The sequence below is a fragment of the Oncorhynchus tshawytscha genome, linkage group LG03 (assembly GCF_018296145.1).
Source record: "Oncorhynchus tshawytscha isolate Ot180627B linkage group LG03, Otsh_v2.0, whole genome shotgun sequence".
NCBI lineage: Eukaryota > Metazoa > Chordata > Actinopteri > Salmoniformes > Salmonidae > Oncorhynchus > Oncorhynchus tshawytscha.
Genome location: NC_056431.1, coordinates 19,838,358 through 19,852,421, shown reverse-complemented (window position 1 = coordinate 19,852,421; position 14,064 = coordinate 19,838,358). Strand labels below are relative to the sequence as shown.

The window sequence follows — 14,064 nt, the reverse complement described above, 5'->3', positions numbered from 1 at the left end:
CTTAACCTACTCAACCCTCCCTCTCCCTTTGGCTTTCTTTTTCTCTTTGGTCTTTTTCCCTTTGGTTTTCTTTCCTCCCTGTTCTGCCTTGTCCTTTTGCCACCCTCTCTTCGCCCCTCTTCAGGACAACAGTCGGAGGGTGGACAACGTGCTGAAACTCTGGATCATCGAGGCGCGGGAACTTCCCGCCAAGAAGCGCTACTACTGCGAACTTTGTCTGGACGACATGCTTTACGCACGCACCACCAGCAAGCCCCGGACTGACACCGTGTTCTGGGGCGAGCACTTTGAGTTCAACAACTTGCCAGCCGTCCGCAACCTACGCCTTCATCTCTACAAGGAGACTGACAAGAAGAGACGCAAGGTAAAGAGACAACTCTCTCACCAGTGTGCAAAACGGGATGAAACTGGTTAAAATGACATTTTTTGCAGACTGGTTGAAGCAGTTTGCCCAATGATTAAGATGAATATACTTTAGTTTCATTACTATCTTCTTTTTCTCCTCTTTCTTAATGGCCACATAACTCTTGTCCACAAAATCCCATATTCATTTCCCCTCTTCTATCAGGAAAAGAGCACATACCTGGGACTAGTCAGTATCCCTATCTCCAGCATCACGGGCCGACAGTTTGTGGAGCAGTGGTACCCGGTCATCCAGCCTAGCATCCTGGCCAAGGGGCAAGCAGGGGGCAAGATCATCAATGCCTCCCTACGCCTCAAGTCCCGTTACCAGACCATGAGCATCCTGCCCATGGAGCTGTACAAGGAGTTTGCCGAGTATGTTACCAATAACTACCGGACTTTGTGTGCGGTGCTAGAGCCTCTACTGAGCGTGAAGAGTAAAGAAGAGGTGGCCTGTGCGCTGGTCCACATATTACAGAGCACGGGGAAAGCAAAGGTATGTATTGGCATGAAACATTAAACAAGTTGTTACTTCAATAGTACACGGTACAATGCAAGGTCATATTCCTGTATACACCTCACTGTATCCTGTGTATATGCCAGATAAATGCTGTTTTTGATTTGATAGCATAATATTGATGGAATATGAGTACATTATAGTGAGAATGTATCCACTGTTTATATATTCAACTGCCTCAAATCACCATGCTCTGTTGACTACAGCTAAATAGGGAGGGGGGGGCATTACTGCCAAATAGGTCAATGTCATAACAGTGTCCTTTAAATACATAGCATGTAGTGTTGCGCTGTAACCAGTGTAACATGTGTCATGCTAATGTAACCATCCTATTACTTGATGGCCCATGGTCTAGCAATATGTCATGCAGATGAGCCATTGTTTACTTTACTGACCCCTCTGGATATTCATTCAGTCCTTGAAGTTGGGCAGTTCACGGTAGGCCTCAATGCCATGCTATGTAAGCAATGTGCTGAACTGGCAAACATAGCTTCCATTGGTCGATTACCAATCAAATTATTATTCAATCACAAAACATTCTATAAAAATGTTTACCTCTCTTTTGGACTTTTCCACAATCACAACTTCTACAACCTCAGGTTCCCTTGAAATCAGACTGTCTCCACCAGTATCTCCCTGAGAAAAAAAATGTTTGCGTGATGTCACTGTATAGCTAGATGATGCATTTTTGGGGTGGTCCTAGGTTGAAAATGCTGTCAACCACCTAGCATTATCATCTACAAACCAAACACACTATCATGTCAACAATCTGCATATTTAGCTTTACGTAACTAGCTAACGTTAGCTAGTTGAAATAAAGGCATTGGGCATTTAGTGTTGTTTATGCAGTGTAGCTTCATAATGTAGCTAGTTATCGTTAGTTTCCAAATACAAAATATGTCATCTATGTCATCTAGCTAGCTAAGTAGCCATGTTAGCAAGCTTGAACATTGAACACACTAAGGTTAGCAGCTAATGTAGCTATAAAAAAACGCAACCCAACACTTGTCCATGACAATGGTGGCCATTTGGGCATCACTCTTCCACCTTACAAAATTAATTCCAATGTTTATCCGGTTTGTTGATTGGTCATGAGCAGTCTTTTTTTCCGCTTCTTTTTCTCTTTTGGGGTCGAGTTGATTCAGATCCAAGAACTGAGAATGATGCTTGTTTCTGTCTACATTTTCTGAAAACGCTGGCCCTGCTACCAGGACAGTTTATCAGCAAATAAGTTAGCTAGCTTGTTGGCTTCGTCTGCTCTGTGTTTGTTTCTTGCGACTATAGCTTGCAAGTGACTTTCACTTCTTCTCCAGCTCTGGAGCATGGCAGCAGGGTCGTTCGAGTAGGCAGGTTTTAGTGCAAAGACACACCTTGCCCAGAAGGCCAGCCCAAGGCGGCTCAGGGCTGAAACCACTTGTTTTTGTTCAAAGAGAAAACACAACAGAAGAAGTGGGGCAGCATGGGGGGGCGCCCACAACCTGCGTATTCTATCTTTAAGGCAATATAAGCTACAAAATTAACATTAGTTTGACTACTTCTTGGTTTTCTTACCAAACCATAAACCAAAAGAGATTGAAACAGAAGGAATATTAAACGTAACAAATTACACTCTGACCTGAGGAAAGGCGTTATATCCTCAAAATTGAATTTGAGAGTACCCAATGGATTATAATTGAATGTTTTAAAAAGAAAGTCTATGCTATATTGATGTTTCTGTTTTGTTTCTTCCCAGGATTTTCTTTCAGACATGGCGATGTGTGAGGTAGATAGATTCATAGACCGAGAACACCTTATCTTCAGAGAGAACACTCTGGCCACCAAAGCCATAGAAGAGTATCTCAAGCTGATTGGACATAAGTACCTCAAGGATGCAATAGGTGTGGCCTTCGAATACTTCACATTTATCACTCAATACATGTTGTTGAACTGTTCTTGCTGTGATGTATTCATTATCTTTCTGTGTTTGCCTAATGGTCAGTGATATTGTGTTTGTTTCAGGGGAGTTCATAAGGGCGCTGTACGAATCAGAGGAGAACTGCGAGGTGGACCCCATGAGGACACCACCCTCTGTCCTTCCAGATCACCAAGCCAATCTCCGTATGTGCTGCGAACTGGCACTCTGCAAAATCGTCAACTCCCATTGGTCAGTAGTTGGCATATGAGTGTTTACCGTTTTCATTCAAGTAGGATTACTCCTGGTCTACAGCACCCAAAGACTTATTTACATAATTTTATTGTTGAACACACCAGATTTGCATTCAGTAGTTGGCATACGCTGCCTTACTAAAGCCAGAATATACTATCAAATGATAATAACACACTGTATATTTGTATCTCTCTGCAGTGTGTTTCCTCGAGAGCTGAAGGAGGTGTTTGCCTCGTGGAGGGTGCGCTGTGCAGAGAGGGGGAGGGAGGACATCGCAGACCGCCTAATCAGCGGCTCCCTTTTCCTGCGCTTCCTGTGTCCGGCCGTCATGTCCCCCTCTCTGTTTAACCTGACCCAGGAGTACCCAGATGAGCAGACGTCGCGCACGCTCACCCTCATCTCCAAAGTGGTGCAGAACCTGGCCAACTTCTCCAAGTCAGTTCATTCATTCACTACAACTTATAATGTTATGCTTATGCTAAAACTTCTGTAATATTTTGAGTATTTTTCTGGGACAAAGATTTAAGTCTAGTCCTGGACTAAAAAGCATGCTCAAATGTATTTACTCCATTGAAATTTCTTATTAGTTATTAATCCAGGATTGGGCTAATTCTGTGTCCGGGAAACCAGCCGATGATGTGTAATCTGAGTTTATAGCATTTTGACTCTTCTTCTCTCTCTCCCTCAGGTTTGGTATGAAAGAGGAGTACATGTGCTTCATGAATGAGTTCTTAGAGATGGAGTGGGGCTCCATGCAACAATTCCTCTATGAGATCTCCAACCTGGACAGTGTGAGCAACGCGGGGGGTTTCGAGGGCTACATCGACCTGGGCAGGGAGCTGTCCATACTACACAGCCTCCTCTGGGAGGTCATGGCCCAGCTCAGCAAGGTAGGGAGGATCAGGGTAAATATTAACAATATAACCTCTACAACATATGACCAATAAGAAAAGTACAAGTTACAGATAACCATTGTAGTGTTATTCAATAATGAAGTCCAATTAGGAATCAGGACAATAAAATAACTATGTATGGTCTTGACAACTCAGTAATCTGAACGTATGAGTCAGTAGAATGAATGGAATGATTAAGGGCACTTGTAATTTTCAAAGATAAGATACTTAAAATGATCAACCACACTTTGTAACCCATTGAATGCTTTTCCTATTGTCATAGTTAACTTGTATTCATGTCAGTCTTCTAACCCTAACCCACAGGATGCCATTATCAAACTGGGTCCCTTGCCCCGCCTCTTGAATGACATCAGCATGGCCCTGCGTAACCCCCACCTGCAGAGGCAGCCCAGCCACCAGAACCAGACAGATAGAGTCCATGAGAGACAGACGGAGAGGCTGCTCTCACGACCCAGCTTCAACAGGGGAGTCTCCTCGGAGTTCCAGAATCTCATGATGAAGGATCTCAACAGGTAGTGCCCTGGCTTTATTTAATCCTATGGGCCTATTTCCTGGAAACAGGTTAAGTATAGTCCTGGACAAAAAAGCACTTTGAATGGAGAATTTCCATTGAACATACTTTTTAGTCTATGATTAGGTTTAATCCGTGTTGGGGAAACCAGCCCTAAGAGGATGGTTGGTTGGTGCATTTGTTAAAGTTTTGCCTTTCCCGCCATAAAGCTGTGGTTGGGTTGTGCCTTTTGTGCCAAACTCGTAATACACCTATAACCTTGTCATCGTCTTCTCCAATCTGTTGCCATGTGTTGTTGCCTTTCTTAAGCTCCATAGATATCACTCGCTTGCCTTCCCCTACATCTGGTGTGTCCGGTGGGGGGGTCATGCCGTCTCGTGCTCATCCTCAGCTGAGTTTCCAAGAGCGTGATCACCCACATCGAGCCTCCAAAGACGTTTTCTATGTAACACGCCCTCCCTTGGCCCGATCCAGCCCTGCCTACTGCACCAGTAGCTCCGATATCACCGAGCCAGACCACAAGGTTAGTTGAATTATTTTGATAGCATTAGGATTTGTTAGGAGACATGTTCTACAGGAAGCTATGTAAACTGCACATCTCCTTTCCATGTGGTAGCCAAGTCTGGCAGACGACTGCAGGATAGTATGGCAGCTGTGCGCTCATAGGAAAATGATGTACCTTAGTGGTAAGTCATGGGACATGCAATTCAGGCTTACAACCACCCCTCTTAATAGATAAAAAAACATAATCAACTTATTGGCACTAGAATTGGGCACAGAAGGCTGTTAGCTCTATCAATCTCGTCTAGGTGCTCAGTGTCAATAAAGTGTATATCTATGATGGACCTCCAGGACTCCACAATGAACAGCGTGTCTAACCTGCAGTCGGTGGCCATGCTCAACTCCTCCCAGGCCTCCATCACCGGCATGGGCAGCTTCGGAGGGCTCAGCAGCCAGGGTGGAGGAGGCCTGGGCTCGGGCCTGAGTGGTCAGCTCCGGGCCGGAGGCCGCCTCTCGGCAGGCTCGGGGGGATCCAGCATGTCAGGGGGCCTCCGGCTGAGCCAGTTGAGCCAGATGGGCACCACCACCGACTCGCTGTCCCAGCAGCAGCAGCAGCAGGCCGCCGCCCTGAGATACCCGCTCTCCTTCCAGAACCCCCTGTTTCACCTGGCCACCGGCACTGCAGATGGACCCCACCTTCACCACCAGCACAGCAGGGCCCATCTCCCGCCGCCCCTGCTCCTGGCCCCGGAGCCTGACCCCGGTGGCTCGCACGAGGCCTACATCCCCCAGTTCGCCCATGGGGGGTTCTCTCGCAGCGAGGACCTGTCCACCCTGAGGACCGGGGCAGGGCACCTGGGGCAGCCAGCCATTATCCACTCACACAGCTATAGCGACGACTACAGCAGGGCTGATTTCGCACGGCGGCAACTGTCCATGCACGGGCAGGTATGGATTAACTTAAGGTCAAGAATGTGTTTACAATCATGTTCTACTTTTGTGCAAATTAGCCTTATTGTCTCTCCTACTTTCTTGTAATTTAAGTCAACATTTGTTTGTAGCCTACATAAATAGGATTAGCATAATGTAAACATCTGAAACAGGTTTAAGACCAGGATAACTTGGAGTTCTATAATTGTCCTTGTTAGGATAATCTTCAACAGCAACAGCAGATGGGCATGGCCTCTCAGACTGGTACCTCCCATTCCTCCCTGGCCACACCCCCCTCCACAGTCCAGCCTGTGCGCCAGAGCTCCATCGCCCCGCCTCCCACTCAACGCGTCAAATCACAGACCTCCCATCAGCTGTCCGTCAGTGCGGCTGCTGCTCCCACACCATCCGCTAAGACGCGACCGCCCAGTGCCAACCTATCACCAGAGTCGGGCTACGGAGGTCGGCAACAGGCACCACGGCAACAGCTGTCGGTCAAAGACAACACAGCCCCTGGACTGCCCCACCAGCAGAGCTCTGTCAGGGAGAGCCAGGGCCCCCAGGGGCCACAGGGAGGCACTACAACAACCATACAGCAATCACAGCAGCAGCAACAGCAACCACAGCAACAGCACCTGCTCAAACCTTCCATTAGTAAACAGGTATGCAGGCTACTGTACTCTATTGTGTAATTTAATCTACCCTTAAATCTGACAAGAAGCTCATAGCTGTCACTGTTATTTTCTCTCACTCTGCATTATATAACAATTCCAACACACCTATCAAATACAGTTCAACCATGCTCTCTCTTTCACAGTTGTTTCTGACCAACCCCAGAGTCCCAGTGACCTGTATGATTAAATAGGGCCAAGGGTCACCCCCTCATGTGTGTAGTACACAGTAGCTATATTATATATATATATATATATATATATATAACAGTTACATGACCTACAGCATGGTCAAGTTAATGTTTCAGACATTTTTTGACCACTAAACAACTATTGGTTTAGAGTTACCACAAGGAGAGTTACCACAAGGAGAGTTACCACAAGGAGAGTTACCACAAGGAGAGTTACCACAAGGGGAGTTACCACAAGATGCAAAGAAAACACTTTTCCAGCACCATTTTTTTATTTTATTTAACCTTTATTTAACTAGGCATCAGTTAAGAACCCTTTCCAATGACGGCCTACCAAAAGGCAAAAGGCCTCCTGCGGGGTCGGGGGATAAAAAAATATATATAAATATAGGACAAAACACACAAATCACAACAAGAGAGACAACACAACACTACATAAAGAGACCTAAGACAACAACATAGCAAGGCAGCAACACATGACAACACTGCATGGTAGCAACACTACATGACAACATGGTAGCAACACAACATGACAACATGGTAGCAGCACTAAACATGGTACAAACATTATTGGGCACAGACAACAGCGCAAAGGGCAAGAAGGTAGAGACAACAATACATCACGCAAAGCAGGCACAACTGTCAGTAAGAGTGTCCATGATGAGTATTTGAAAGAAGAGATTGAGATTAAACATTTCAACTTCAACATTTCAACATCATCATATCACCTATGCTTAGTCTACTACAGTGACAACTAAAAGCAACCAAAAACAATTTAGTCCAATCAACGTAAGCTAAATATAATGTGGCTATCCATGGTTCTGATTCATGTGTGTGTGTGTGTGTGAGAAAGTTTGTGCAAGTCGAAAACACTTGTTAACTCACCCTACTTGTAGAGAAAGGCCAATGCCATCCTCTTTAATGTTGACGAAACAGTCACTCTGTCATATAGTACACTCTTTTATTTATTGTTGTCCTAGGCTACATGGCTAAAATGCTTGCTTGCTAGTCTAACTTCCTTTCATGGGCAATGTTAGCTAGTTAACATGAGCCTTTTACATCAAGCTACATATTGAACTTCCATCCTCTCAGGCCAGGGGCACAATGTAGGAATTAATGGTTGGATCAGAATCACTGTTATAATCATTGGCCAGTATGGAGAATTAAGTAAAACCACAAGTCCAAATCCCTATTTCCATCCATGGCTAAATTAGGAAAGAGCTAGCTAGCCACCAGAGGACAACATCACAACGAGATTCAACAATTCAAGTTGTTTCTCAATGACGTATGCTCTCATTGCGATTTGATAGGAGTGATGCCAAATCCAAACTGGCTTCCCTTGACACTTATTAATGATACGCCAGGACCATTCACAGTTGGGCTCACTCAGTTTAGAGCAACGCTGATTGGCTATTATTTTATACTTAATCAAGGAAGGCCAAATGCTTATTGGTTTCCCTTGCATTCAATGCTACGTCCGGCAACAATGTCATACTCTTTTGGCCCAGACAGCATCAGATAGATGGCTGACACATACAGAGACAGAGGGGCAGTGTTTTGCTTGCTTGGATGCGTTCTCCACTGAGATCAAATCAAATAAAATGTATTTATATAGCCCTTCGTACATCAGCTGATATCTCAAAGTGCTGTACAGAAACCCAGCCTAAAACCCCAAACAGCAAGCAATGCAGGTGTAGAAGCACGGTGGCTAGGAAAAACTCTCTAGAAAGGCCAAAACCTAGGAAGAAACCTAGAGAGGAACCAGGCTATGTGGGGTGGCCAGTCCTCTTCTGGCTGTGCCGGGTGGAGATTATAACAGAACATGGCCAAGATGTTCAAATGTTCATAAATGATCAGCATGGTCCAATAATAATAATAATAAGGCAGAATAGTTGAAACTGGAGCAGCAGCACGGCCAGGTGGACTGGGGACAGCAAGGAGTCATCATGTCAGGTAGTCCTGAGGCATGGTCCTAGGGCTCAGGTCCTCCGAGAGAGAGAAAGAAAGAGAGAAAGAGAGAATTAGAGAGAGCGTACTTAAATTCACACAGGACACTGAATAGGACAGGAGAAGTACTCCAGATATAACAAACTGACCCTAGCCCCCTGACACAAACTACTGCAGCATAAATACTGGAGGCTGAGACAGGAGGAGTCAGGAGACACTGATATAGATATATTCAGCCTCTTGCGAATTGAAGGAAAATGATGAAACACAGAGAGACAAAAAAAAAAATGTATCTATGTTTTTTCTTGTTCAATTTTTGGTGACAGGCCTGGCTTCCCTTGGCACTCATGAATACACACCACTGCTAGTACTAGTACATATTCTTCCTCTTCATATCTGCTTCTTGCCTTTTTCCCCAGGGTTCCGGGCAGTCGCCCTCGACCCTTAACCCCCCGACCCCGGCCAATGAGAGAACAGTCGCCTGGGTCTCCAACATGCCTCACCTCTCCGCTGACATTACTCTGGAGGCTAACCGCATCGACCGTGAGGAGTTCAAGCTGAAGGAGTACTCCAAAAGCATGGATGAGTCTCGCTTAGACAGGGTAGATACATCTCTCCCACCACAGCTTTCGCAATACAAAAGAATGCTAGCCTAAATTTGACATTGGCAATGTGTGTGTGTGTGTGTGTGTGTATATATGTATATAAAAACAGTAGATAATTGTCTTAACAATATACTGTAGCTTTGGCATTGAAATCCCAACCTTCTAGGAAATCAACAGTAACAAAACGATCCCTCAAAGGAATGCAGAATTTCTATCTTTAGCAATTCGACGTAGCAGCATATTAAACAGCAAACTGTGAGACTAGAGAACCGTAACACTGATCTGAGTCATATCTCCTTCTTTAATGCACAGTACAGATGTCAGGGAAGTGCAACCCAAGTCTATCAGTGGAGAACAGATGGTACCGAGACACGTATTTATGAATAATTTAGAAAGGAACAGCTGAGGATGAACTTGAACAACAGTGAGTCATTGAAAATAAACAAACTTTTAGCTCACATATTCATATTTGACCGCAGACACCGCATTACCACATTTCTTTGTCCGAGTGAAGGTGTGTTCAGTCAACCCCCAAGGACATTTGCTGGTTGTTTAGCCATGTGTTGCTAATAAACAGTATGACATTTGCTCAACTATTTTTATATTTTCAATATATTCCCTTCTGGAGTTATTTTCATAATAGACATAGCTGGATCTTTGTGCATAGTGAGTAAGTGAAAATGGGATAAACTATGTGTGCCTTAGACTTTAATGAACACTGGACAACAATGTGGTTGCCTCCCTATTCCATGGTGACTTGTCGACGTGTATGACAATTGCTCAACCATTTTCTATCTCCAATGCGTTCTCTTCTCTCTGTCTGTCTGTCTCAGGTAAAGGAATACGAGGAGGAGATCCACTCCCTGAAGGAGCGACTGATCATGTCCCACAGGAAGCTGGAGGAGTATGAGAAGAGGCTCCTTTCCCAGGAGCAGCAGACCAGTAAGATCCTCTCACAATACCAGAGTCGCCTGGAGGACAGCGAGAGGAGGCTACGGCAACAGCAAGTGGAGAAAGACTCCCAAATTAAAGGAATAATCAACAGGTAAAAAGAGGGGTGGTGGTGGAGGGTGGAGGAGATGGAGATGTAGAGAGGAAGAGAGAGAGAACTAAAATGGAGTGAAGAAAATAAATTAATGAATTGTTAAGACCTATCGTGTCTGATTACGTTTATCCAAGAAATATCAACAATTATAGACAGAGTTAATCTTCTTTAGGCAAGTGCTGATTTTTGGAAATAATATGGGGAATATTGATGAATATATGAGTCTAGATAGTGTATAGTTATGAAATAGATACATTAATAATGTATGGAGAAATAACGGGGAGGCCTCAACCATATTTTAAATTATTTTTTAAAAATGTAAACCTTTACTAACAAGGCAAGTCAGTTAAGAACAAATACTTATTTTCACAATGACGGCCTAACCCGGCCAAACTCGGACGACACTGGGCAATTGTGTGCCGCCCTATAGGACTCCCAATCACGGCTGGATGTGATACAGCCTGGATTTGAACCAGGGACTGTAGTGACACCTCTTGCACTGGGATGCACTGTCTTAAAAAAAATTAAAGGGAACACTTAAACAACACAATGTAACTCCAAGTCAATCACACTTCTGTGAAATCAAACTGTCCACTTAGGAAGCAACACTGATTGACAATAAATTTCACATGCTGTTGTGCAAATGGAATAGACAACAGGTGGAAATTATAGGCAATTAGCAAGACACCCCCAATAAAGGAGTGGTTCTGTAGGTGGTGACCACTTCTCAGTTCCTATGCTTCCTGGCTGATGTTTTGGTCACTTTTGAATGCTGGCAGTGCTTTCACTCTAGTGGTAGCATGAGGCGGAGTCTACAACCCACACAAATGGCTCAGGTAGTGCAGCTCATCCAGGATGGCACATCAATGCGAGCTGTGGCAAGAAGGTTTGCTGTGTCTGTCAGCGTAGTGTCTAGAGCATGGAGGCGCTACCAGGAGACAGGTCAGTACATCAGGAGACGTGGAGGAGGCCGTAGGAGGGCAACAACCCAGCAGCAGGACCGGTACCTCCGCCTTTGTGCAAGGAGGAGCAGGAGGAGCACTGCCAGAGCCCTGCAAAATGACCTCCAGCAGGCCACAAATGTGCATGTGTCTGCTCAAACGGTCAGAAACAGGCTCCATGAGGGTGGTATGAGGGCCCGACGTCCACAGGTGGGGGTTGTGCTTACAGCCCAACACCGTGCAGGACGTTTGGCATTTGCCAGAGAACACCAAGATTGGCAAATTCGCCACTGGCGCCCTGTGCTCTTCACAGATGAAAGCAGGTTCACACTGAGCACATGTGACAGACGTGACAGAATCTGGAGACGCCGTGGAGAATGTTCTGCTGCCTGCAACATCCTCCAGCATGACCGGTCTGACGGTGGGTCAGTCATAGTGTGGGGTGGCATTTCTTTGGGGGGCCGCACAGCCCTCCATGTGCTCGCCAGAGGTAGCCTGACTGCCATTAGGTACCGAGATGAGATCCTCAGACCCCTTGTGAGACCATATGCTGGTGCGGTTGGCCTTGGGTTCCTCCTAATGCAAGACAATGCTAGACCTCATGTGGCTGGAGTGTGTCAGCAGTTCCTGCAAGAGGAAGGCATTGATGCTATGAACTGGCCCGACCATCCCCCAGACTTTAATCCATTTGAGCACATCTGGGACATCATGTCTCGCTCTATCCACCAACGCCACGTTGCACCACAGACTGTCCAGGAGTTGGCGGATGCTTTAGTCTAGGTCTGGGAGGATATCCCTCAGGAGACCATCCGCCACCTCATCAGGAGCATGCCCAGGCGTTGTAGGGAGGTCATACAGGCACGTGGAGGCCACACACACTACTGAGCCTAATTTTGACTTGTTTTAAGGACATTATATCAAAGTTGGATCAGCCTGTAGTGTGGTTTTCCACTTTAATTTTGAGTGTGACTCCAAATCCAGACCTCCATGGGTTGATAAATTTGATTTCCAATGATAATTTGTGTGTGATTTTGTTGTCAGCACATTCAACTGTATGTAAAGAAAAAAGTATTTAATAAGAATATTTCATTCATTCAGATCTAGGATGTGTTATTTTAGTGTTCCCTTTATTTTTTGAGCAGTGTATATATAAATAATGGGATAGCTTCAAACTAACTGCACATTAATTTGAAAGGTGAGGTCAACAGTGAAATCATTAGGCAATTGGTTTTCACCCAGTCAGTAGAAAAATGTTCATTGAACATTATTTTTCTGACTAATGTTAACAAATTGACTTGAGACAAGGAACTTGAGAGGAAACTATTTGTGTAAATGTTTTGCTTTTGTCCACCACCTCTAATAATCTGCAATTGAAAGTTAGATATGCGTCACAGGGAACTTTTAATCCATTCCAGGGAAGAAGAAATGGAATGAAGACCGAGGCAGTTCCTGGCTGTACTTAATGGAACCAATCCCATCCATAACCCCATAACTTTGTGCATAAAGAACCCAAACGACACATTTTTAGGCCCTTTGTACTATTGCACTACTTGGCAACCTTTTTCTTACCAGTATATCAAACATGCTGCTTGTTTCTTTTCCTTTAGTAGTTCACCTGCATCATCTGTGGTGATTATTCCGATAATTGTAAACTGAGAGGGATTCACCTAGATTGAATTGAAAAGCACAATAATGGACTGAAAGGTGACATCATATGACTTCTATCTGCCCTATACAGTAAGAGGCCATAATGGTGTTTTTGATAAAAATGCATGAAGCAAAGACTAAGGTAGTACATGACATATTGTAGTCATCACCATAACAGCTTGCCATGAGAATGAACAATGCCAATCTTTACAAACCACGACCAAAGTTTGATGGGGAAATACTTTCTTATGATGTGTAAAGAGAACACAGACTAAACCTAATTTATCTGCTAAATGACAAGTTCTCTTTCCCCTTTGAAGTTAGTTTGGGCGATGGCATTGTTACAGTTGACAAGGTAATCTAGAGGATTCTATGAGTAGTGGATGGCTGCTAGATTTTAAGACAGATTCATATGCTGTCAATGAATGAGAAATGCTGTTTGCATTTTTTTATTATTGATGGTAGAAAATAGGTTTCAAGCTACTTCATTAGCTCAGGTAGTTACAGTTGAAGTCGGAGGTTTACATACACTTAGGTTGGAGTCATTAACTTGTTTTTCAACCACTCCACAAATGTCTTGTTAGCAAATTATAGTTTTGGCAAGTTAGTTAGGACATCTATGGTTGCTAATAATGGGCCTCTGTACGCCTATGTAGATATTTCATAAAAAAATCTGCCGTTTCCAGCTACAATAGTCATTTACAACATTAACAATGTCTACACTGTATTTCTGATCAATATGACGTTATGTTAATGGACAAAAAAATAGCTTTCCTTTCAAAAACAAGGACATTTCTAAGTGACCCCAAACTTTTGAACAGTAGTGTACGTGTATACGTATGAATCTTTATGTGTATATATATATATATAAATACAGTATATACAGTTGAAGTCGGAAGTTTACATACACTTAGATTGGAGTCATTAAAACTCGTTTTTAAACCACTCCACAAATTTCTTGTTAACAAACTATAGTTTTGGCAAGTCGGTTAGGACATCTATTGTAGTTTTTCCAACAATTGTTTACAGACAGATTATTTAACTTATAATTCACTGTATCACAATTCCAGTGGGTCAGAAGTTTACATACACTAGG

At 44.1% G+C, this 14,064-nt stretch overlaps 1 protein-coding gene across 7 annotated transcripts in view; it reads left to right on the top strand.

Annotated features, from left to right (window-relative positions):
- LOC112229665 (ras/Rap GTPase-activating protein SynGAP-like) overlaps positions 1-14,064 on the top strand; it is a 112,956-nt gene that overhangs the window by 76,671 nt on the left and 22,221 nt on the right. For 4 of the 7 annotated variants that reach the window (XM_042311662.1, XM_042311650.1, XM_042311634.1 and 1 more), the window contains exons 8-19: positions 125-364; positions 569-898; positions 2,652-2,796; positions 2,918-3,062; positions 3,264-3,500; positions 3,754-3,955; positions 4,283-4,491; positions 4,800-5,013; positions 5,376-5,939; positions 6,140-6,583; positions 9,150-9,332; positions 10,169-10,380. In XM_042311662.1, coding sequence (XP_042167596.1) covers positions 125-364; positions 569-898; positions 2,652-2,796; positions 2,918-3,062; positions 3,264-3,500; positions 3,754-3,955; positions 4,283-4,491; positions 4,800-5,013; positions 5,376-5,939; positions 6,140-6,583; positions 9,150-9,332; positions 10,169-10,380 — 3,125 coding nt within the window. Of the gene's footprint in view, positions 1-124; positions 365-568; positions 899-2,651; positions 2,797-2,917; positions 3,063-3,263; positions 3,501-3,753; positions 3,956-4,282; positions 4,492-4,799; positions 5,014-5,342; positions 5,940-6,139; positions 6,584-9,149; positions 9,333-10,168; positions 10,381-14,064 lie in introns of all 7 variants that reach the window. The other 3 variants (XM_042311653.1, XM_042311645.1, XM_042311664.1) reach the window with 3 other exon arrangements.